Genomic DNA, 26,822 nt, shown 5'->3' with positions numbered 1-26,822 from the left:
TATCTCTAATCGCTAATCGATGGTCCCCTTTGGTATGTTTGACCACGAGCAGCCCTGTTTTATGATGCTTCATGTTTTTTATGACTGGGACCCCGTTTGTATTTAATAGCGCAGGAAGATGCAGGCAGAGGGATTTAAATCCGCTTTTCCAGACAATTGCCAGCTGTAATAACCTTCCAACAAACATCATAAATCCTCTCCTCCTGCAAACACTACCATCAGTACTTTTAAGAACCGTTTTGGCCTCCGTCACGAGCTGCATCTTTGGAAGAGCCCTCAATAAATTAGCTGCTATGATGCAGAACAGCCAGCGTTTACAGCACCAGTTTAACGGCGAGCAGTGCAGGCTGATTAGTTTACTGTAACTCATGACGTTGGCTCAGGAGTGCTAATCGAATCTATAATCATTAGTTCTGCTCAGGGAACTTTAATCTAGCAGCTAAGTGTTTGTGATTTTTGCCATCTGCCTCTCCCTTGTTCTCTGTCAGGCAGGTCAAATCAATCTAAGGCCACCTGTGAACACACACACCAAACATGAAACACACAGACATGCTGACATTTTCTCTAACATTTAAATACTCTGTGTTATTTCAGTGTTTGCAATTAACCTTTCAGATATATGAACTTTCTTTTAAAGATGATATTTGACTAAATGTTGGTTTAGTCATTAAAGGAATACTTTGACATTGTGGCAAATATGCTTATTCATGTCTGTAGAGTAAAGTAGCTGCTTAGCCTAGCTTAGCATAAAGACTGATAAAAGGGGGAAACAGCTAGCCTGGTCTTGTCAAGGATAACCAAATCAGCCAAACAGTCTCCTAGCCCACTTACTGACACAGTGAGTCTCTTTGTTTAATCTGTGCGGACTGTTACATTTTACAGGAAGTTATGTGTCTGACTACTTCCTGTCTGGGAGCAGCAACATTATACAGTCTTTGCAGTTTGCCTTCAAATGCTAGTAGCAACAAAAAGTCTGACAGCATATTAATGTCTGTTCACCTCTGATTTTGTAAGTGATATACAATACAAGCAACATAAAGAATGTTAATAGGTTAACAATAGAGGTTTACCCTTGTTGCTAGTATGCTAAGCTAAGCTAAGCTAACCTAGTGCTGCCTCCAGCTCAATATAAACCATAAGGACAAAACACCTAATTCTCATTTAATCAAAAAAAAGTCAGTATTAAATGAATCTCTTTTTACGTCTGATGTTTTCCAGGATAAACGTTTAACTTAAAACAAATGTTCACGGGTAAAAAGTAGAGGCATGCTAAGCTAGCTGGGTGCTGCCTCCAGCTTGATATTTACCATGAAGACACAACACCTAGTTCCCATTTAGTTCAACAGTCAGTAAACAGCAAATGTATTGTATGTCTTTTTACCTCTGATTTTTTACGACATTAACAGATAACATAAATAATGTAAATTTTTTGTTTTTAAAATGCTAAGCTAGTTCTCCTAGTACTCATTTAGCTTAACTGTTAATTAAAATGTAAAGTGGTGGGTGACATGTTTTAGTTTGTTGGCACAGGATGGCTCTAAGAATTTTTATCTTTAATTTATACAACCTTCTATTAAACTAGTATCCACTTGAAGTGACTCTGGTTGTTAATAAACAGTTTCTGTCTGTTTTAATGTGCCATATTGATTTTTGAGAAGAAAAAAAAATCTAAACCGGTTTCATTTTTCTTTTAGTTTTCTGGTTTGACAGACAGGAGGACTAAACATATGGCAGGGAATTAGACGCATGGGAAAAACTGTCAGAATACACAGCACAGGATGTAATACCAAACACAGGGAGGCTTTTCACTGCGGTGCACATCTGTTCATTCAGACAGGCTGAGGAATAACTCATCTATAAATACACTGATTCCACACTGGGCGGCAGATATAAAAATGAAAGACAGTCTATAAATCACAAAGAAAAATCAAGTGACCTTTTTCACCAGCGACAAAGTCTCCAAAGCCGATCGTTGTGAGAGTGATGACAACGAAGTAGATTGACTCCAGCGTGCTCCAGCCCTCGATGTGCTTGAAGATGACGGCTGGCAGGGCAACGAAGATGAGGCACCCGAACAGGATGAAGAGGAGAGTGGAGAAGACGCGGATCTTCGTCTGGCTGACTTTCCACTTCTGAAGAGAGAGAAGGAAATATTGATACAGAGATTAGAGGATTTCCACTTACAGCAGATAAACATTTTAGGGGGGGTATTATGCTAATTTAACACTTCAAATTTCCCTCTGTGATACCTGTGGAGCATCATTTACAGTTAAAAAACAGTCAGTCAGCTCTGTCTCTTTAAGAAACCCCACCCCTGCCAACCCACTTTCTTCTGATTGGTCAGCCCTCCGAAGCCCTCCGAAGCCCGCCGAGGCTGCACTTTGTGATGTCACAAAGTGCAGCGTGTAGAAAAAACAGTGTGAAACCTGGCATTCACAGCAGCCTGAGCTGAGGAGCCTGGGGATTACTCCAACATACTTTTACCTACAGATTTGAAACTTCACCCACGTTTAGTATAAACATCCAACATTGTTACATTATATATGTCTTAAAATGTGAAACAGCATAATACCCCCTCTTTAATGAAACTAATGTGTAGTGCAAAATCTGTGAATGCAAGAAAAAGCCTGACTTTTAAAGGGTTTAACATGCAATTTGATTTGTGGTGTTATGCATCTGTTAAATAGCCATCTCTAATATCTTTAGACAAAGAATCACTTTAGACAAATATCCGGGATTTATGTGGCACAAGACCTTTCACTAAACGACTGTAAAGGAAATGAACACTTGACACCATTAAGCCCATTTCCCCTCCCCGAGGCTTTTATTTTTTTTGCTCACTTCACATGGTGATGAGTCACTTGGTTCGACCTCCTTCCAGGAATACATTTGCTGTTTTCTAACATCTCAAACGTCAGGCTGCCAAGCTCATGTGACATAACGTTCACTGTCAGATGGCACACCCACCCCCGAGCCAGAGGGACGTGGGAATCCACATGATGTGCCTCAAATCTGCTGTAACATCAAATATTTCACATGCGGCCCTATTAGCAGATATTATAATGGATTCATTACAGTTACAGCCTGTGCGATTGAATGTAATTATGAGAATTTGATTAAATCTGCAGTCCCTCAGTTACAGCACATTAGAGTATATTCCTCTGTTTTCTCTGCTGCTTTAGTGCTGGAGGTGGCTGTTTTCAGCTGGTTCCCTGTGCATGCTGCCCTTTTCCCTCCCAGTTATATAAGCCCAGAGCACAGAGCCTCTGGGGGGCAGCATGAAGAGCAGTCAGACCTCAAAATACAGAGTCTGTGACGCCTAATGTCCCCGCTGCTCTCCACTCCAGTAGCATGCAGTTCAAAGACCCCTACAGTGAGCCTTTCAGGGACAAATTAGACGAAGCCTAATAAAGCCAAATAAACCAATATATTCCATAGGGACTCGTATAGCTGCGGTGTTTTCTCAGCCACTTTAGCAGATGCTACAGTCCATCTATTCCCATTGTTTGAACCAGCTGCCATCCTCTCCCCTCTCTCCTGGGAGAAAAGCCAGTGAGCCAGCAACGAATCAAAGTCATAATCAACCTGTTGCGGCCGAGTATCATGGCTCCTGGAAAATGTGCGGTTGATGGAGCTTTTATTCTGAAAATAAAGGCTCTTATGAGATCAGAGACTGTTTCAGTAGACTCTCAATGTATCTGACTTTTATCAGAGCATTACAGGATGTTGTGGAGCCTTTCATGACTACAATTAGATAACACAGAAGATTAGCTCTGGTAGAAAAATGTGAATGAAGAGGTGAAGTGTCTGCAAAACTGTTTGTATATAAGTTAATTTAAAAAAAGCCACCAAGGTTGTGTTTCTCTCAATCTTGGAACCCACCGGCCGTCATCTGACGACGATATATCCTCTGAGTGAGTGTGAACCCTTGGGGATTCCAGTGTAGCCAATGTTTAGCAATAAGGACTGCCACCCTAGACTTCCTTTCCCGTGTTGTTTACAGGCCAATTAGCAACTTGAGAAGCGACCGTGTTCAGATCAAAAGTGAAGCGACATTCCCCCCTTCAGATATGTCAGCGAAATAAACGGTGTAATTTCATGGTTCATTAAATCCCCCGGAGGAGCGCCCGTTCATCTGTTTCTGGTGAGTCTCAGTTTCACTGTAATAATAGTTACACACAGGCTGCACTCTGGCTTACTACAGCGAAAGAACCTGAAAAAGAAACAGATTTTTCTTGTGATTTACTCGCAATTAACAGGTCTTAAGTTTGCTGAAATTTCAACATCATGATGCTGATTAGTAAAAAGTAAAAATGCAAGTTTTGTCAGGTCTGTCCTCAAGAGGAGACATACAACAAAGCCTGCTGATACGTGATTGGTCAATACTACTCGGACTACAAGCGTACAACAAACAAAAACCAGAACACTTTCCGTACTAAAATCTGGTTGCAACCGGATAAATTTTTTTAAGTCCAATAAATAGAGATCTTTCTTTCTTTCTCACATGACAAGTGGTTAAATACTGAACCTATGGTATCAGTAACAGGTCACTTCATCTGATAAGTATCTGCCATTGTAAACTGATACCTGTGTTAAGAAGCAAAAGCATTTTTAGGTCATTTCACTGCACTTTGGCTAAAGACATCAACAGCTACTTAAAACACATTATAGGATGTGTTAACTTTATTGACACGTTGTTCATTATGGACTTAATTATTGGGAACATAAAGACACCTGAAACAAAGTATGTAAAGAATGTAACAACAACGTTAATTGAAGAGCCTGATTAACGTGAAAGTGTTAGATAGTAATGATAGTAATACAGGCATTCAGCCTACTATTTTCAGGCCAGGAGGTCCGTGTCCGACTGTGTTTTTTTTACACAGTAAAAAAATATATAAATTTGCCATGAGGTAATTAGATTACTCGAATATTGAGATTACTGGATATGCCCATCCCTGGTTCCCGTTAAGTGTGTGAGTGATAAGTGCTGTCCCACTGTCAAATCAATAAGTGTGTGAGAGCTCTGATGTGGACTTTTCAACGGCAAATTACTGACTTTCCGTGAGTCCGCATATCTGCAGACTTTCCTGTGGGAGTTTATAGCATACTTTGTGACGTATACAAACGTGATTGTCCAGCCTCCCACTAAATGTAAACAAATGTTCGTACATTGAGGTAGTATTCAATAAAGTTTGAAAAAAACACTTTTTATAGTTATACAGTAAACACTGTAAGACACACAAATACATGCTGGAGGTCGGCATTTTGCGTGTGATGTGTGATGCCATGATAGCGTGTCCCATTCCTCATTTTTATGCAGTTTTTAAACCCTCACGCACTGCACGCCCGACGTCATTAAAGTCCGAGAGGGTTCAGCGCTCAGGCTTTAGGGTCGAGATTGGGATTGGGCCTGTGTCTGTGTGTGTTTAACTGTGATTTCTCATCGTGCTCTCTCTGTGCCATAAGAATATCACTCTCCCCATCTGCCTCCCTGCCTGGCTGTCTGCCTTAACCTGCCCGCTGGATCCTCAACTCCTCACCTTGCCCCACTCCAGGAGCCACGCTCACAACCTCGGCTCGTCCCGGTCTGCCATATCACCTTTCCCTCTGCAACCTTCTGGACAACATCCAGAATAAACATCATTACCATCCCAAAACCTCAAGTCTGTGTTCTGCATCTTCACTCACTAGTCGTAACATCTTGTCCTGCTAGAAAATCCTCCAATGGTTACAGAAGCTGAAACTGGCCGGGATAATTATGAAGAACCCAAAAATGATTGTCTGGTTAATTTGATCTAACCTGATTTACGCCTTCAGTCTGTGTCAGACGTCGAGTGAAGTGCAGTCTGATCATTAAAGGTACGCCTTGATGATCCTTAATGGATGTTACATTTTCAGCTTAAATCAGTTGCCACAAGATGCCACTAAGCAAGCTGCCATGGCTCTCCTCATCTCAGTTTTTAATAAAATACTTGTGATCTTGAAATGTAAAAAAAAAACTGTTGCAGGCAATTCCGCAATCGGCTTCTGTACATGTGAATCACAGATCTGGCAAGTTTTCATTACCAACAACACCACCCACCAGCAGTCTGAACAGTTTAAAATCACTAGAGGTTTCACTCCTCAGTCCCAGCCTCTGATTGGGCCGAGGTATAAGCCAGATTTTATATAGACTCTTTTACATGGCTGCAGTCACAGACCGACAGGGTGCACGGATGTTCACAGCTACTCAGCAGTGTTATTAAATCTTCACACAAATAAAAAAAATGTTGTGTAACTACGAGCATCTGTGCTGTTTGTCTTCATCATACAACACACTAATTTCTTCTTCTTTGAAAAAATGAAAACCTGATGAATTTCTAGTAAATGGCACCATATTCACACCACGTTCTGCTGACTTTTACGCTGCGTTCCAGACAACTGGGAACTTGAGTTTTTCCAACCTTCAACAAGAAAAATTGCTCTGGAACGCCATTCAAAGTCGGAGTTTCTACTCGTGAACTCTGAGCCGATTCATCTCTCCCGACTTCAACAAGAATCAGATTTCTGACGTCACACAACAATGGCCGCGCCCGTGGAGAGGCACATCGTTAATGGTAAAGTATCAACTGAAAAGCAACAAAATATATATTTGCCTGCATTTAACAGAAATAACAACTACTATCATATAGTTACACAAGTTCTGCATGAACATTTGTGATAAGGAAGCTGGTTACTATGAATAATCTCTGAAAGTGATCTCTCCACAAAAGCTGCTGACTGTTAAATTAGCTTAAGACTTGTCAAAGAAACATCAGTTCGTCACGGTCCGCCATGTTTGTTATTTACGTTTGGCGTCGTGCACCTGGAACGCTCTGAGTTCAGAAGTTGGAAATTTCCCAGTTGCCTCGAACGCAGCATTCTGTTACTGTAATAGCTGCTCACTTCAGGACAAAGCATTACTATCACGATGCAATTATGTCATATTGGTTAAGTGTTAATTTCTTACATACATCTTATATTACAGTAAAAAAAAAAAAACTCTGAGGTGCTCTGCGCAGGCCCTCGTACAGCCTCTGCCTGAAACGACTCAGTCAGCTCTGTCCCTTTAAGAAACCCCGCCCCTACAAGCACACTTTCTTCTGATTGGCCTGCTAAGGCTGCACTTTGTGATGTCACAAAGTGCAGCATGTAGAAAAAAATTTGTGAAACCTGGCGTTCACAGCAGCCTGCAGACGGAGCTGAGAAGCCTGAGGATTACTCCAACATACTTTTACCTACAGATTTGAAACTTCACCCACATTTAGTCTGAAAATCCAACATTGTCAACATTATATGTCTTAAAATGTGAAACATTTCCTCTATGATTTTTGTTTTGCTTCATAAAAAGAACGTGATTCTGGTACACATAAGAAAAAAAACTGAACAACAGATATAAGTGTGTACTAAATGTGTGGATTTAACCTGATTTAGTCAGTCATTGCCCTTACTGGCCTGTACACTGAGCAGCTGTTTGATTGCTTTGGTCTTTCAGTTTCCAGGAGAAACTTAATGACTAACCATCATCCAGCCCGTCCACATGCTCCATTTATATTCTGTATGTCCAACATGAGTAATGGTGCTTTCTAACCGCTCTGCCAGAACTGTGACGCGTGTTTTTGTGTGTTTGCTGTATGAGCTTTGGAGAGCAGTCAATGTGTGACTTGCGCTGTGAAAAATGGGCCTGGCATCATTATTTCAGAGGGATGTATCGATCTGTGTGTGCTGCGGGTTTATCCCACTGCCACAAACAGAGAAACAAGAAGAATACAGTTCAGTGAGTTTAGCACGGAAGACGACAAACAGACAGAAAATGTTTTCGTTGCAGAATTTTGAAGATAATTGCAATGTACTGACCTAATTCACTTGCACAATCTTCAGCTGCAGTGTTTATTGATTCAGCTTTAACTCTGAGCTTTAACCATATAGAAACAACGCAGCAATATAACTTTACAGCTACCATCAGCTTCCTGTATCATTATGTGCTTTCCACATTAGAATGGCTGATTGCACACAGGTAAACATCCACAAAAGAGCAAATAGAAGAGACGTAGACAAGCTCGAGCTCACCACAATCATCTTCTCTACTTTGGCGATGCCCTTCCCAAAAATGGTCCCCAGCTGGTCCCCGACACCGGCCAATAGGAATCCGAACAGGGGAATCCCGAGCAGAGCGTAGATGATGCAGAAGATTCGCCCAAATTCTGTGTGCGGAGAGATGTTCCCAAATCCTGACAGAGAGGAGACATGGAGAGTTAATCAGCTCATCGGGCAGCGTCTCATTCAAAATGTCAGAGAGAATTACCTGCAACACAGTGAGGTAGTCGTGTACAGGTGTATACTGCTGTGTCATATTTCCTTACTGATCTACACTTTCTATTTTAGGAGTTAACTGTTTTACTTTTATACAACTGTAAATAAGTTAACTTTTATGCGCACATCTTTTAATTTTAAGACCAAGCTGTCGAGTCGTCAGAGTGGCAGCTTGCAGTGCTACAGAGTGTACTGTTAAATCTCTTTGCTTTTGTAACTCTGCTCATTGTGCTGCATAAACACAGAAAGCAGAAAAGTGACCCTGTAGCTGCTTTGAGTTTCCACACTTGAAGGCTTGTGGATTGATGCATTGCAATTATTTTGTTCTCTATTATTTCTCAGACTGTTTTAGTTGTTTAAGGTGAGAATTTTATTCATCTTTTTAGTAATACAAGTGTGCATATTGTGCTCTTTCATGTGTCGACTTGTTTGCATTTATGCAGAAAAGACCCTCATCACTATCGCCGAGTGAGGTAACACAATGGCGATTGAGCCTATGGCCCACTGATGAAAGCCTTTGCATTTGCAGTATATAGTATTATTACAGACTGGGTGTCTGTGGAGACATTTGCGGAAAAAAAATCACAAGCGGCGCCCAGTTAGTGACGCGTTTTCCATCACCCAGCAGTGGTTGGTCTGCAAGAGAGGGTAGGCCGGAGCTAAGCAGCTGCTTTTCCGGTCTCTGCAAGTGTTGCAAGTAAACAGTAATCTACTATGGCTGAACAAACAAAGAAAAGATCGATGACTACAGATACAACTTCAACAATAAGTGAAAATCCAAAGAAAAAGAAACAAACTCGACGCTCAGATGAAGCAAACAGTCTAAAAAGGAAAGCGACCGTCAGCGAGGAAAATCAAGAGTTACAACCGGAGCCAACCGTGGACGGTTAAATTGGGAAGTGTACTCCTGCAATTACCATATAATTACCAAGAGATCAAAACTGAAATCTTCAAGAATGTTACCAGTGTTTGTTGCACATTCTGTATTTCATAAGAACACATCATATTTTCATCTAAATAGGAAAATCTGTTTTTAAAGAGCAGCTCCAGTCATGTTTTAAGACATAACTGCTCTGCTTGAAATAATAAATTGAGGTCTCAAACCTGCCAATCTGAAAACGTGTTGTTCAGCCTGTCCTTGGTACACTGCAGTTTAAAAGCAGACAGGCCCAGCCATGGAGATGACTGCTCATGTTGTCCCTGATATGTCTTGTAGCACATGAAGAACACCACATGGAGATGTTTACAAGGTTAAACACTTGCTGTTCACTGGTGGGGGTCTTTAACTAAACTTGGTGTACAAGAAAACTTCCCACAAAGCTTCACCGTGCTGTAACGTCACAGCAGACGAGCAGAATGGCTTTGAGAGGTGTCAACTATAGAGATGGAGGACTTTATGATGTGTCCTCTGGCAACTGTGAATTAAATGTAAAAAGAACTGAACAGAAATAAAAAAGATGCATTGTGCTGTATATAAACCTCTGTATGAATGCACACACACAAAGACACACACGATTATGAGTCCGTCACAGGGTCGCTTCCTCTCTGTGCATTGATTAGCAGGTGGGCCTTATAGAAGTCCATACCTGTGTCTTATGTAAACCCGACCAGACCCCAACAACACCGACGTTTCATAAGAGGTCTGCTCTGCATAATGAACTATACGCACCTCTCTTTAATGGACTCATCCGTCTCAGGAAAGAGCCGCAGGGTGCCTTTAATAACTTCCCAGCCTCACACTGCAGTAGGGTGACGCCGAATGTGAGGAAAACTGTCAATCAAGTCGCACTAATATCATGATTAGTTCGATGGGAGACAGGGCGCAGGATTAGTTTTTAACACCTCTGGGTGCCTCTGCAGAACAAAACGGGGGACAGCGGCTCTCCAATTTGTAGCTGCACTCACTCCTGTTTTTTTTTCTTCTTCAGACTGAATTAAACAGATTAAATCTTGTTTATACTCTCAACTCATCACTGAATGCTATCAGAGTATCAGGCAGGAAGAGCAAGTCACGCTGGGCCGGCTTAAAGACGACTTCACTCAGAGGGATAAGAGGGAGCGTTCACAGACAATAAACCGTCCTTGTGTTGTAATAAGATAAAAATTGCTAAATTAGTTTAAATAAAGACATTTTGAAACTGAATTTATATCTTAAATGGTTTAATATGGAAACACTTCATGGATTCATATGCAATAAGTATTAAAATATGGACATCAGCATATAGATATAGAAAAAAGGACTTTAGGACATTACATTAAGTGTTAATTGCCAAGTTTCACTTAGATACCAGTAAGTAATTCTACTATTTCCAACCTTGACTACAATATTGCCTTCATGAATAAAACACAAACCTTCAAATTTCCACTTTACAGTGACCTAAAGCCTTTAAATAGACAAACCCATTAGTCCCCTTTCACCACACTACTGATGCGGTGACATAATAATCACACGCAGTAACGTGTCACACTTTGTACTGTCTCTTTAAGGAACAAACGCGATAGCAGTGGACAATAAAAGCTTAATGGCTTCCTCCTACACTGACTAAGCGATGCTAGGTGAGAACACGGCAGCACAACATTGAGCGACTTCATTAGCTTCTCTTAAAGACACAGGGTTGTTTTTCTGGTTGCTTTTTGGGATTGAAAATGACAATGAAACCATGTCATGGTGGGTATTAAGGAAAGCTATGTCCTCTAATTAGACACATAAGAATGTTGCCCTGGATTGACTCACATTATGAAGAGAGAAAAATATGAATGAGAGTATAGAAAAGCACATGGTGATGTACTTTAAATGCAATTTTAAAACATTTTAGATAATGTATCTGGGATCAGGACACGTGTACGCCACTGAAAACATCTGAACAACAAAGTCAAAAGGAGGTAAATAAAGAATTAAAGCTTTTTTATTGTAATTATGAGCAACAATGGATTCTAGATTCCTCTTGATACACGAAGGGAAATGTGAATTAGAGTAAAAATGAAGCTGTAAGAGACACTCGACTGGGGAATCCCACAGGGAGGAAGACGTGTGGGATCAATCGCCGCTGCACCTGTTTCACTCCCTGGAGAGCAGAGGAGGAGAGGGAGCAGATACGCCAGATATTTCAGTAGATGGGAATACTTTGCCTCAATCCTGCTCGTCCAATTATAACTCTCTGCACAAACAGATCCGTCTGTGATACAAGTTTCTTATCCACCACCTCCAGCTGAGTCATGTAAACGCAGAAGAATAAAGACACAAAGTCACTGACTAAAAATTCAATGTAAACAATGGCTGTCTGTGATATGAGCATTTCTTTGCATGGCAGCTGTGGTGGCAGAAGCATTTTGTACCAAACACGCACAATTATAATGATTACCAACAGGCAACACAGTAATTATGTGCTGTTTACACCAACAAGCGCGTGAAGGTGAGACATACAAAACACTATCTGGGAGTGAGAAGCACAAGCACTTTGCTGCAGACTGTTCTTTGTACGTTTTATTTTGCAACCTTCTCTGGTTGAAAGAAAAAATCTATGCAGTTAAACTAAATCAAAGCCAGAGCTTCTCTTTCTCTTTGCTTCAGCACTCAACCTGCTGAGGTACATTTCACGGGATAACTTCACTTTCTACATCAGTAAATCTGCCTTTGGTAAAAACTGAAGTGAATAACTGCTCCAACTGACTGCTGAAAGTCAACACACTCTATCTAAGGTGAGCAAAGGGACCTTCAATCTGATACCAAAGCACATATTTTCTAACCAGAGGGCAAAGTCAAGTTACTGCAGCGCTGTTACATTTTCTGACAGGATCCTGGAGACGTGAAATGAAGCCCAAGAGCCGACCGAGCGGAGAAGCGGATATGTGGCACGAGCCAGATCAGAAGCCCGGTGCAGTCCGGCAAATTCTGGCAAAATGCTTGAGCGGGGCCCGGGTTTCCAAGCGTAATTTCATGCCAAAATCTTCATCCAGATTGTGTTCTGAATACAAATGATGTCCGACTTAACTACCACTCAAAAGGTATTACATTTTGTGATTACAGAATGAGTCGTACAGAATGCTAGAGGAGTGAGACGGAGCCCAGCAGCTCGCTGAACAGAAACAGTGATCTATCAAGGTCTAATTGGAAGAGCCAGATAATCACTTAGCCTATGTAGGTGTGTGTGGGAGAGGTGTTCAATATTCCTGATTAGTGAGCTCTTACAGCTGGAGGTAACATACTGAGCCAGCAGTGTTGCAGACAGGCGTGATGGATAGGGGGAGGGTGGTGGAGTCTCCTGCAGTATGGATGTGCTAACGCCTGAGACATGCCAGCTCCTTGATTGCACAGCACAGTTTGTGAGAGAAATTATCTCCTATAGAACACTTCCACTTTCTGATACTTTGTATTGCAGCTTGCTATTATCATTTCTTTTTAGGTTGCTGACCTAATATCTGTTGTTGTAAACTAATAGGAGATTGAATTTATGCAAAGAAAAGAACCCACCCTTGTCAACATACCCAAAACATTTCGTATAGGCCTAACAACCATGTCGTTCTTTGCCCAATCATTAACAAAGTGTTGGAAGCAAACAAAACAGACTATCATGTGTCTCTGAATGATACGCAACAGGCCTTGTGTGTGGTATTATATGCCAAAGGGGTGTGACAAAGTGTCCTCATTTGACGACCTGTGTTAAGAAGTGGTTGGACACGGATTACTTATATGGTGACTTTCGCAAGGCTAGAGCAAGAGCCTGCACTAGCAATCAAAGGCTCTGCTGTTCAGTAATGTTTTTCGGCCTCTCCTGTTTTCATGAGTTGGTACAACTTTGCAATGTGTTGGATATTTGGACCCTGTTACACCTGCATGCATGTTCAGTTACTTTGCCGCTAATAGCCCTCATTTCTGTTCTAAGTCTCTATTAAAAAAAACCAACCTGTATGTGTATGAAACTGAGAGCAAGTGCGAATATGGGTTGCAAGTAAGTGTGGCTGACTAAATCTGACATTTTTGTCGACCCCAAGTCAAAGCGCAGTCCCGGCACAATCTGTGAAATGAGCCGATGCAGGCCAGTGTAATTTAATTCCAAAACGATCATCAAAACTGCATTGTGCGTCTGCTGCTTTGATGAATACAGAAAAATGATAATGGCCTGTTTGAAAGCCCTTTACAATATTCAAAGAGAACATTTTGAATGCATTGTTAAAGCAAAGCGTGTAACTAGTGTGAGAGGCATCTAAAGAGCAATGCATTCTTAGAGTGAGAAACATCTCTTCTTACCGATGGTGGTGATAACAGTCCCGGCAAAGAAAAAGGAGGAACTGATGTCCCAAAGGCTCGTCTGATTGGATACATTTCCTGAAGGGTTCACGCCGGCTCGGACTGCTGAAACCACTTGCTGGAGCGAAGAGAGAGAAAGTTGGAAAAAGTTAGCACGTAATGCACCATATTCCTGTGGGAGTGTGGTTTGAGATGGGCTGAGGAGCATAAGAAAATCAGTGGTGTGCATCAGGTTTCTTGGGGAATAGAAGACAGACGAGATAAACATCCAACCACAGCCAATTAAGAGTTGTGAGAAACAATGTAGGGCATCTTTAAGACTCAAAAAATGCATATGAGGTTGAAATGTTAAATGCATTTCATACTTAAATCCCTTTGGGCCAGACAGACACATCTGCATATTACTAACCGAGCATGGTCACACACAGCAGTAAGGCAACACACAGTTATTATGGAGTGTCATACAGTCTGCATCAATTACATGGAGCCTTTGAACATTTGATTTAATGTTATAACCCAGCATGATTTATACATTTTGTATATAAACATCATATCAAAAATGTATAGCACATTCACTTTGCACACAAAATGCATGCTGGGTAAATAAGGCACAACACAAACACTACAGATGGTGTATGCCTTTTTCCACGTCTCATTAAAAACACTGTAATGTCCCTTTTGTTCAATCAAAAACAGCAAAACAAAATGTGTGTGAACATGTAGGGAATCACTAAATGTAGCTTAGTGACATTTAGCCAGCTAGCAGCCGAAATGTGATTAAAAGTTAAATTGAAACTAGACAGGGCGCTAATGTTTGTGCCGCTGATTTGTCGGACTGAAAAACAACAATGTTCCTCTAGCTTAAGTAAGATTGCAATTTGTTGATACTTTTAATCAAGAGAAGAATAAAGAAGCTGGTTTTCAGGTCTCACTTGAGGCGAGCATGACTGTGGCTCAGCTTTGCTACCAGTTGGGTCAGTATTGTGTGGATTAGTCTTGCTCAGGTGACTATGAGTGTGTGTGTAGCGAGAGAGCAGTGAGTGTGACCGGAGTCTCATCTGAGTGTGACCCTCGTAAATGTATGCTCTCACGATAGGAGACAAGAGGCGAGTGAAGCCACTAGCTGGAGGGAAAACACTAAGCACTACTTCTCACACCCATAATCACCTAAACATAAATGACAAGGAGCTCAGAGACACACAGACTGAAAGATATGCAGCCATTCTGTAATACAGAAGGGTTTATATAAAAATACACATAGACTGTAGGCAATAAAATATTATATAAAGTCAGAAGTTTGACCCTGAGTATCCTAAAGCTTTAGCTCCAAACAATAACTGTCCAATCCTGGCATATAGCAACTTAAGCTAGGTATCCATTAGCCACAAGCGTTTTACATGTTAACCAGAGCTGCTAATGTTAGCCTGGCTAACTAAAGTGTTAATTCCAAAGCCAAAGGCTACACAAAGTACAAAATACTATGGGGTTACAAGTTGTGTTCAACCCTTTTCAAGACAAAGCATTCCCCCACTATATAGGTCCTGGATGCTACTATATCAGTGTTTATCAGCTAACATTGGCTGCTCTTTCCTGCTCTCTTAGCAGGAGACCTGCAAAATTATGCCAAAATAGCTAAATGTTGCCAACACAACTGGTTAGTCCTTACCTTAAAAACAGTTTGAAGTAACAACACATCATTTTTGTCTGGGACACATAGCTCTATCCCCAGTCTTGTTAAATAATGTATGCAACCATCAAGCATATTTTAAACCCCTTTCATAGATTTTTTTGTTGGAAAGTTATCTGCTAGAAACTTTAAAAAGCATGTCCTAGACTGTTTTCAACCAACTCTTTAAGCTAATATTAGCATTAGCTTCATTAGCTGGCTAGCTACAGCTGATAAATTCTTTAGCAACACTTTTAGCTAGCAAAATCAATAGCTGCTAGCCACAAACGTTACCCTGCTTATACCTTCCTCTGACTTACAACAAGCCATTGTTTCAAACTTAAGTATGACATTTCATAGGGAAGACCCCATTTTGCTTGTAAGCTAAATGTGCTGTGTATGCTAAATGCTAAGCTTGACAGGCATACAAACAACAGCTATAGGATTTGGGGCTAAGTAAATGGTCCATTCCTCTCAACCCAAATAGGGTTGTTGTTTTTTTTAATTGGCAAAAAACAAAAGGTGTCTTTGCCTAAGTCGAGACAAATGCAAAACTTCTAGGACCTCAGGGGCAAAGCAGGCACGAAAGAGTCGATAGTAATAAATTGCAGAAGGAAACTTAATTAAACTAAAGCTTTTATTCCCTTATGTGTACGGGCTCTTTTTCCCCCTCAATCGTGAGCAATAAAAATGATCTTATTCTTGTGCGGTTAATAAATGTTAGACTTGCTGCAGAGGAGGGGTAGCTCTTTATGATCATCTACATTATTGTATGCAATATCAATAAACCTTCAGGAACAATGAGGTAATGCTACAGTAATGATGCACAGCCTATGCAAGCACTGCCCGCAGTCCTCCTGAACTAGCACCGTCAGCTTTTTCACAGCCTGGACATGAACACACACACACAGTTTCGGGTCACTGCAATGTCAGGGTGTTTTCTGCGTCTTTTTGTCATCCTTAGTGAAACCCAGAGCTTTCATTAACCTGCAACTGTTCAGTGTGATGAGGCAAAAACGATCTGGGCTATGATCGCTGAAGTGAATGAATAATAGATTGGAAACTGAGGGAACACGCACTAATGGAACGACAGTTAACGTGAATTTTTAGGTCATAAAGTGAAGAGATATGGGCTGATGACAGGCAGAGTTGTTGTAATGAAGCTTATGAGGAACTGCGTGTTGTTGTTGTTCTCTATTAAAGCCAACAAACAAAAAGGCACAAAAACAGCTATAAGAATTTGTTACCTTAAACAAGCACATTTTCTTATCTCTTCAGCACAGCCTCCAGAGAATTACATTCACACTGAGAGTTTTTGCAATTCACATTAGCCAACATTAGGTTCCATTGAAAGAAACAATGATTCTTATACCGTTTGTAGCAACTTGGTGAGTGTTCAGTTTGCATCCAGTCGCAGATCTTTAACTAACCCTCATCTATTGAATTACCATAAACATGATCTTTCCCTAATCCCCCATACAATCGTTAACACACACATATTGTACAAAGTTCAGTTTAAAAATATTGGCATTGGACAGACCAAATGTCATCACATTGAACTGGATTATCCAGGGCTTTGCAGAAACATCAAATATCAACGTGTGGAAATAACTACCCCTACTGATACCCTAAAGGCCCAGGTTTTGAGATAGCCATCCATCACCTTTACCCTTTTGAGGGTCATGTTATTATAAGGACTTTTTCCTGGGTAGAAAGTATTTGAAAGCTGGACCAAAAAAGTCCAAGAAAAAAAACATACTATAGTCCAAAGGAAGTATAATTCTTCTGAGACACACATAACATTAATTTTGTAACCAACTTGTTGATCCAACACTGAGAAAAATACATTTCTTCACTGTACTTAATAAACCAAATCTCATATTTTCTATGCAAATGTAGGGATTTGTTCACCCTATAACTGGGTGAAATTCCCTTTTTTCCCGCAATTTTTTTTATTTCCTTGTGCTAAAGAAAAATGACACTGCCAAATCAACATGGTTGTTATAATCCATACAAGAAACACACAAGCAAACATGGCTGACCTATACCTGTGTACGTTTGTTTACAGCAGACTGTGACAGAGCTAGGGCAGTTAGAACAACCTTTATTAAAAAGAAAAGGCATAAACACGAGGCTTACGGTATATGATGATGCCAAATGTAGAAACTGGGAAGTAAGTCCAAGAAGACAAAAATTGGCAAGGTCATGGGTAACAAATAGAAAGGTTGGAAAAATAAGACTCAAGTGGTGTCAAGGTTCAGAGTTTCAAACAAGAAAGGGAGAGGACCTAGGTGCAGACTTTGGATTTATTAAAAACAAACAAACAAACAAAAAAGACAAAACCTAAAGGGCTTACTTAAAGAGTCCATGGTGACAAAATCCAACAAAAAGGTCCAACTAATAATCCAAACTCACAGGAGACTCCAAGAGGGTTTCACAAAAGGTTTCACCACAAGGTATCACTGGGAAAAATGACAGCGAGCTAGCGCACAGGGTAGGAGACTAAATACATACAGGGTAATCATGGACAGGTGAGACTAATCAACACAGATGAAAACAATGAGGGCAGATTACACAATCTAAAAGGCGGGAAAACACACAAAGGCAGGAAGTAAAAGACATGACACACATGGGGCCAGGACACTAAAACCAAACTCAGGACTGTGACAGTAACAAAACAGGAAATGAAGACTCTGAACATGGAAAAAAGTTAAAAACAATTGAAAAACAAAACTAAACAACCAAATCAAAACAAGGATCAGACATAACAAGTGAGGCTAATCAGGCACAGGTGAGACCAAACAGGACGGGCCATACAATAGGCTTGTTCAACATGAGCGAGGCCTGCGCAGAATCGATCGCTGCCTAGCCAAGCACATTGCATGACGGTTAGATTGTTGTACATAAAAGCACAGAAAAGTTGCACAACTGCTTGTTTTATTAACACTGATTGTTAAAAGAACTCTGTATCATACATACTTATTAGCTAAATTGGTAAAACTAGCTAATTTGACAGCCAACCCAATGACACAACTCTCTAATCTAATGTTACACGCCAATTCGACCGCCAGCACATGAACACAACTCTCTTGAGTCGAGCGATGCATGCGTGGAACAGATCGGGCAGTGTCGTAAAACAGGTTCAGCGCATGCGCAGAACGGATCGGGCAGTCATCTCGAACAAGCCTAATCCCACAAGGCAGGAAGTGAGGTATTAGAAATAAGGAGAGGTGGGTTGTGATAAACAGGAAGTGATAACAGAACATTGAAATGAATTAACCACCAGAAATTAACACTTTGAATCCTTTTAGCTTCTTTGAGCTCATGGGTTTGGTATTACGTTGTGCATTTTTACTGTTTTGTTTCACCTTTGCTGCCATCATAAACATGTTTTTTACTGCACTTGGAAGTAGTTTTCAAACAAATTTACTTATAATTTGATTAAGTTTGCACAGCATCAAGCAGCAGACCGACTAAGTTAACGGCTCCAGTGGAGCATTTAGCAGCTGAAGAGCCAGATGTTAACATAAGGACTTTGGGGGGATTCAATCAGAGACTCTAATCTCTATTTACAGATCATGCATGAAAATACAGAATCTGTAGGCGCGGGACTGGATTTTGGGTTCTTGTTTCTGTTTGTAGATGCGTTTGTAGTCCAAGTTCTATTGACCAATCACATATCAGCTAAAAAAATAGCCAGTGTCAATATCACTGATGGGTTCTGAGATTGGATAAATGCTGTCACTCTGCAGTTGCTGGATGTGTTCATGGGCATATAAGTTCACCATATCAATTTTAAAAAGATAGGCTACTGTAGTTTATTAACCTGATTGTTTTAAGCTCTGTATGTTGCAAACAGACAAAAGAAAAAACTACAAACCCCTGAGGAATATAAATCAAACACGATGTACACAATGTGAACACATAAATACTTAAGTGTTCATGTCCAAGTAGAACAAAGGACACGGCTCAGAGATAAAACCCTGAAACCCATCATCCACTGTGCCTCCTAAAACACCATTCAGCTAATCACACAATCAGAGCAGCCCGGCTCAGTCAATCCCTTTGTGTCGCAGCCAAAGCGGCCATACTAAGTGACTGTCTTGGCACTCAGCTGTATGCATACTAACTATGGCCACGGGAAATAATAAGACAGGATCATTTGTAGACCACACTGGCTGTCTCGGAGCAGAGCCAAACAGCCACCAGAGATTGAATCGTCTCAAGCTCACTTTTTTAATTACTCCCTTTGAGAGCACATCTCTCCTCAATCCTCTTCTGACTGCCTTTTGATCAGTGGGAGCCTACAGAGGTGGATGTGTGTATACATAATTAATTAAAAGTGAGTGGGGGGACACCTGTATTGAAGCTGTTTATCAATAAATCATCAGAAGAGGGAGAGTTGCTTGAAAGGGTACTGAAGTCACGGGGCTGCAGTCTGATGGATGATGGGCAGAGCTGTTTGGTCCGACTGCTGTCTCGTATAAACACAAAAACAAATTTGAGGAGATTTGCTGTAGAAAATGGTTCAAAAGTAGCCTAATAGCATCAGGAAAACATTAAAGTACCTTTAAAAGCCTCCTGCAGGCAAACTGTTATTTTTTCAAGCTTAAAATCTTAAGCCTATAATTAATTCAGTCTACGGTTTGTTTTTGAGGTCCGGCGCCGTTTTTTTTTTAACTGAAATGAGTCCAGACAGACTCTGAGAGGTTTCTGAGTCATTTCTCTGAAACAAACATTCAGTAAGCTACAAAGATATTTGTAATGACAGAGGACAGTTTGCCCTCAATTAACTTTTGGTATGACTGACAGAGAAAGCAGCTGAGAAAATAATGATACAGGAGAGGATTCATGGTTGTTGGCAAAGGTAAGGAGAAGCCTTAGGCTAATACACGATGACCAGACATCCTGGTTTGTGCCAGTTTTAAGCCGGGTATTATGAGTCCTGACATTTGTAAAATACGTACTGTACGTTTACAACACAAGCTGGTTTTTTTTTCAATTTTGCCTTGTATTTGATAGGACAACTGAAGAGAGACTGGACATATGGGGAGAAGAGAGTGGGGAGTGACGTGCAGCAAAGCGCCATGGGCGGGAGTCAATGCCACTGCATTGAGGACTGTAGCTTCAGTATATGGGGCGCCTGTACTGCTGACTGAGCTAACCTAGCGTCTTGAAAGTAAGTTCATTCTATAGAGCTTCAGAAGCTTGCTTCTTCTTGCTACTGCGGCCATTTTCGCTGAAGTCATGCTCGTGGTAGGTATCAAAAAAACAATGTTGATTAATCAGCTACTGAAAGACTGAAGTGGATAGTGAAAAATACAGAAAGACAACAGACATATTTTAAGGTAAAACAAGTCAGATCGCTAACGTTAGCATTCAACCAAGTCCTAGCTAATGCCAGCTTCACGCTGCACAAAGCACTCACTGTTAAAATGCTTGGGAGACAATTTTGTGTTGGATGTAATCTGTATGAAGATTGAAGACTGACTTAACCAAAACCCTTCTGAGGTTGGGTGAAGAGGCAAAACAAAAGTTTACCTAGCACTGTGATTTCACTTCAAGGCTGAATGTGACCAAGATGTACGTTGACATTTCAGAGAAATTCAACTTTCTCATCATATTTTGCGACACTATCAACAAGTAATGTTAGCTAGAAATTGGTTGAATGCGTACGTTAGCTGCTGCCTTCCCAATGTACCCAATGCATTATCATATCTGTTGTTTAACCATGAAATATGGCTTAATGTCTGCTCCTTGGCTGAGACTAAAGAACATACAACGCTTTAGTTCACCAACTTCTCAGAACTGACATAAGCTAGCACACATACAGTATTTCCCCCCTCCAGCTAGCATATTAGTGCCACAGTGAGACTGTATTTCAGCACAGTGCTTTGAGCAGAATGCTAACACTAGCACGGCAAAATGTCCCCCGGCAAATGACAATGCTAGCATCTGGTGTTAGGTATGTTTAATGTTGACCATGCATATCAAAGTGATGCATTTAGTGAATACAAAAAATATATTTATAGGTAACTCTGAAACAGGGAGACAGATTATGTGTTGGTGGATGGACTGACTGACGTTACCATCCCTGCTAGCCAAGTTGCTAGTGTGGCTAAAAAGTGGTGCAGTAAACAAAGATCACTATCAAATGCTTCTACTGTTCGAAGCCTATATTATTCCTAGGCGGCCTCAAACCTTTATATTACCTCTCAAGTCTGCAGAAAGACAGCTTTAATAATTACTAGGACTGATATGCCAATTAACAGGCTGCCATGGGTAAAGGGAAGCTGGTAGAGATAACTCAAAATGACAACCAGCTTGACAACACACTATTTGCTTTCAAGTATCGGTTCTTAATTTACAAGGTTGTTGTCACTTTACATGTATGTTCATGATAACATCAACCTCTTTGAACATTTACTCAGTATCTTTACGCCAAATACACCTTCATCTGTAACAACTGCATTAAAGTATACTGGGATGGCATTAAAGGTTATTAAAAAGAAGCGCCTTGTTAGCCTAGGTCAGTTGTAATATGGTCAGAGCCTGTACTGTAAATGTCACTGAATGTCAGCCCAGAGGACGATTCCAGAAGCAACGTTATAAAGTCTCAATTTCAAACCAGCTGTTTCATGACAATTTGTGACAAACTCAAAAAGAGTTTTTCATAGACACCTGCTTCATATTCAATTCAACCATGATGGAAAATCTACATCCGCAGGGGGGCTGGAGCCAATCACAGCTGTCATTGAGCAAGAGGCAGGAAACACCCTGGACTAATCACCAATCAATCACAGGGCTGACACATAGAGACGGACAACCTTTCACGCTCACATTTACACCTACAGCTAATATTTAGAGTCACCAATCAACCTAAGGAGCATGTCTTTGGACTGCGGGAGGAAGAACCAGGAACTTTCAGGCTGCGAGGCAACCATTGTTAACCACTGCCCTACCATGCAGCCATGGAAAAACTCATTCATAAATATTTTACCTACAACTACAGTAAATATTTCACTTACATACTTGCTTTTTCGCACCACTGCGTCCTTAATATCAAACCCAGAAGATGGAAAAGTTGATACATAAGTTAAAAATTATACATTTTATTCTGAATGTATTCAGATATTTCTGATGAATATGCATGAACTAGACCAGCCCAGCAAAATGTTTGACATATTGAGAAAAAAACGTTTTGTATTTCTTACTTCTGCAGTGAGCCTTGAGGACGTTTTACATAGGAGGCACCTTTCTGTGCTGAACAGAATCAGGAAAATGGTTCAGCAAGGGGCCAAAATTAGCAGCGGTGGACAAATCAGCTTCCCCCGGGATTTAAAGACCTTTCGGCTCTGGGACATTAGGGAAGTAGTCATCATCCACAACTCCAATACTGCAGCCAGATTCCCCAAGAGGAAATGCTTTTCATCAACCCTGACACGTTGGGGTGATGGTGAGGTCCACTAATCCATAAAGGACAAGTCATGAACTCAGTGGAAGGCTGCTCCCTCCATGCAGATATTTGCACTGTGTGTTTGTAACCATGGTGATTCTGTCTGCTTTAAGTTCTACCAAAATTCAGTCTTGGATTTTCTGGATGGATTTGTAGCAACATTATTAAACTGCTTTCAGCATGGTAGAAAATTACTAATTCAGCTGTCAATACATAAACGAAAGGGGTAAGTGGGCCTTAAACCAGATCCCTTTCATGAAGTGACTTAGTATTGTCGTTGTCTTGTATTTCTTCTACTACTTCAGCTTACTTTCAGCAGACTTCATTTAAGCTTTGCAATGTTCACAATACTTCAGCAGTCCAGGACCACACTGCAGGCAGACCAAGTTGGCAAGAAAAGCATGAACACTTGGCCAACATCCAACCCATCGCCACAAACCCAATTCTAAATAAATGCTAATTTTGCTATAGATCTGTTGGATGTATAAATAGGAAACTGACACACTCATTACATGCACTATTTCATTGTGTTAAGAGTTTGTTGTGCCGACACCGCTTTCAAGAAGATAAATTGCTGTAGGTTTAAAAATAAAAATGCTGGTATTAAACGTTTTGGTTCTATTCTCTTAACAAACCATTTTAGAAACACAGGGTGAAAGTCCTAAATATCCGGCTTCTTATCAAAGAAAAAAAGGTTTGACAAAAACAAATAAAATCTGTCAAATTAAAAGAGTTATTGGGCCCTTAAAAGTGATCAACATAACCCTCCTGAAAAAAGAATGCTATCAAAACCAGATGTAAACTCAACTACCAGACCTAAAAGAATGACAACTGAGGGAGATATCGATACCAGCTAAACAAATGAAAAATCACTTGCAGGGGAGGACAACTTTCAAAATAACTTTAACCTAACACTAAGAAACCCTGATCCCCCCCATTCTGTCAGAGAACTTGGTATAGTCCTTTGCTTGGCCTTCTCAATTGAGCTAGGCTCCGCCCTCAGTGACATCTTTTGCCAAACCAGGAAGGAAAGCACAGCAGCCAGGTAACTCGGACACAAAGAGAACTGAATAAATGTAACTTAATTAAACCAACAGGCAATATGACAAACTTAACTTAATGTATGTGCTTATTAAAGAAAATGTGTTATCAACGTGGCTAATAAACATTTTAAACCAAAGAAACTGTAGGGAGGGAGAGTAGGAAAGGAGAGTAGGGAAGTAGGGAGGGAGAGTATAGAGGGAGGGTAGGGAAGTAGGGAGGGAGAGTATAGGGGGAGGGTAGGGAGTGTAGGGTGGGAGAGTAGGGAGAGTAGGCTTCCTGAATTGTAATCTGAGTACTTGTAATTAGATTATGTTGTTGGAGGTGTATTCAGAGAAGGGTGGGTAGGGAGAGTAGGGAGGGGAGGGAGAGTAGCGAAGGAGAGATGGGAAAGTAGGGAGAGTAGGGAGGGATAGTAGGGAGGGGAGGGAGAGTAGGGAGGGATAGTGGGGAGGGGAGGGAGAGTAGGGAGGGAGAGATGGCAAAGTAGGTGCAGTAGGGAGGGAGAGTATAGTAGGGAGAGAGAGTAGGGAGGGAGAGAAGGGAGAGTAGGGAGAATAGGGAGGGAAAGTAGGGAGGGAGAGAAGGGAGAGTAGGGGGAGTAGGGAGGAAGAGTAGAGAGTGAGAGTAGGAAGAGTAGACTTCCTGTACTTGTAATTAGATTATGTTTGGAGGTGTATTCAGAGTACTCGTGATCAGATTACTTTATGAATTGTAATCCAAATACATGTAAGCACATTGGAGATTTCTTTAAATTCTCATCATGTAATGGAAAATAAATATACTTAAACAAGTAAGCCCTGCAGGGCAGCAGGTGGTTTAATGGTTAGTACCATTGACTTCTGTGTAGAAAGCTAACTGATAAAAATATCTCTTGCAGTGCTCACGATCATCTTGTCCAAAACAAGCCCCCCCAAGGCTCATTGCTACAGACAAAAATAGCTTCAAGATAACAATGTTAATCTTTAGTATATATTGTTTTTGCTTTTCTTCTCCAAGTAATATACAGGCTCCAAACTCAGTCCAAGAAAATCTGTACACACAGTGTGAAAAATGTTCAGACATTTTGTCAGTCAACAGCTGTTCCAGCTGAAGAGAAAAGATTTGAATTATTAAGACGATTCATGCTTCCACCTACCCTGACCAAATCCTCCAGCTCAGAAGAGTTGACGCATGCGTGCATGGCCAAGAAGGTCAGTTTGTTTTCAAGAATGGCAAACTTCTGCGTTGTCTCATGAGGCTGCTCCAGTGCTTTGAACACCGTGGCCCCAATAATGAGGTAAAGCACAACCAAGAAGAAGATTGCTGAAACAGTTTTCCACCTCATGACAGTAGTCCGGGTTTCACACTCATCATCATCATCTGGGGTTGTGAGCACAACTGGTTTGACCGAGAAGGACAGGCGAGGTTTGCAGTGCTGGGCGGCAGACTTCGGGTCAAGAAGGTCAGGTGCGGCCACTGCGAGGAAGGAAGCCACTCATGTGAATCAGTGTCAGACATCATACTTAACGTGTTTTATACAATATAAGAGGAGGGCTGCAACCAACAATTAATCAAATTATTTCTGCATATATTTCTCTATCTCTATCTCTCAATCATTTTGTCTATTACCTCTCATAAATCCATAAAAAATAACCAATCATCAAGTCTTTAAGTGTCCTAATTTTTTCAACCAACAATGCAAAACAAAGCACACCAGCAAATCCTCACAAAGGAGACGCTATAGCCAGAGAATGTTCTGCTTACCTTCTTAAATGTAATGTCTTTAATGGTGAATTAATGATCAAAAAATTTAACTGTCAGCTCCGTGTAAGAGAATAATTAATTCAACTAATTAGTAAAATTATAAAAATGTTGAGTGATTGCTGAACTTTATATTTGGCTTCACTTAAGCGTCAACTAATCGTAGATAATCAACTCACACACTGCTAAAGGACTTATCTAATACGTTTTAATAAAATGGGCTTTATCAGTATCTCCACCTCAGTCTCATCTCAGTTCTGTATCTGAAACAGTTTAGCTAACAGTCCTGTTTTATACACTGTTTAGTTAATAGTATTGTAGTAATAGTAGATTTGTATCTGACAGTTTGGCTAACAGTTAAATTTAGAATTTTAATTGTTGAGCTAACAGTTTAATTTAGTATCTGTAACTGTAAAGCTAATGCATCACTTTTGTATCTACATTGTCGAGCTAACAGTCTAAATTAGGTCTACACTAATTAGCTAACGGTTTGTTTTTGTATTTCAAAGAGTTAGCTAACAGTCCTGTTTGTAGCTACACTGCTTAGCTAACAGTCCTGTTTGTAGCTACACTGTTTAGCTAATAGTTCAGTTTTGTAACTGAAACCGGTTTGTCTCATAGGTCAGTTTTGTGTCTGAAACAATATAGCCAACAGTAAAGATGTTTATTTTAATTATATTGGAACTTTACCCACTTCTGTATCTTCACAAATGGAGGTAGGCCTACATCCAATCCAATTTCTCTTACGGTAGGCTACTCCTACTTCGCCCAATAATAAAACCAGTTGAACAGTGTCACTCCACACGATAAAAATCTGCATCAGTTGAAGCACTTTTCCTTCAATATACTGTCTGCTCATACCACCTGACCTTCTCCAACACTTACATTTAGCCTACAGATATATGAATTTACATGTTAAAAAAAAGCCTAAAAGTAACTGCATATTTTATCTTCCTCTTAAGTTGGATCGAATGAGAGGATTCATTGTTTATCTTCCTCAGGATCCTCACAATAAAGTTCTTATCAATGAACGTAGCCTATAAAAACACAATTAATTGGCCTATATAAAAATTGAGCGGACTTTATATAGTTATGACTAAAATGTGATGACCGTTTTCGTTTATTTGGGGGTTCTACAATACAAATGATACCAACGACAGAATAGCTCATTAAAAATTAAACACTCTTTGTCACAATCCCATTTCAGCTTGCTTCACTAGATGCAATTACATAACCACCCCATGAGGTCTTAATATTTAACAGTAAACTACTTATGGAGAGGATGAGCCGAAAGCATGAGAAATAAACCCAGAAGCAAAGTTTGCTTTACTATA

The 26,822-nt window shown here is 40.5% G+C and overlaps 1 protein-coding gene across 3 annotated transcripts in view; it reads right to left on the bottom strand.

Annotated features, from left to right (window-relative positions):
* kcnk2b (potassium channel, subfamily K, member 2b) overlaps window positions 1–25,087 on the bottom strand; it is a 30,080-nt gene extending 4,993 nt beyond the window's left edge. Inside the window, exons 1-4 of one of the 3 annotated variants that reach the window (XM_069657513.1) lie at window positions 24,884–25,087; window positions 13,583–13,700; window positions 8,092–8,252; window positions 1,919–2,132 (exon numbers count right to left, since the gene is read on the bottom strand). In XM_069657513.1, coding sequence (XP_069513614.1) covers window positions 1,919–2,132; window positions 8,092–8,252; window positions 13,583–13,700; window positions 24,884–25,072 — 682 coding nt within the window. In that variant the 5' untranslated portion in view covers window positions 25,073–25,087. The remainder of the gene's footprint in view (window positions 1–1,918; window positions 2,133–8,091; window positions 8,253–13,582; window positions 13,701–24,883) is intronic. The other 2 variants (XM_069657514.1, XM_069657515.1) reach the window with 2 other exon arrangements.
* Between the last annotated feature and the right edge of the window lie 1,735 nt (window positions 25,088–26,822).

This window comes from Semicossyphus pulcher, unplaced genomic scaffold (genome assembly GCF_022749685.1).
Source record: "Semicossyphus pulcher isolate SPU_LCO1_2020_fin unplaced genomic scaffold, fSemPul1.0.p SCAF_11, whole genome shotgun sequence".
Classification (NCBI taxonomy): Eukaryota; Metazoa; Chordata; class Actinopteri; order Labriformes; family Labridae; genus Semicossyphus; species Semicossyphus pulcher.
Note: the sequence above shows the minus strand (reverse complement) of the source record. Positions and strands in the feature narration are given on the sequence as shown.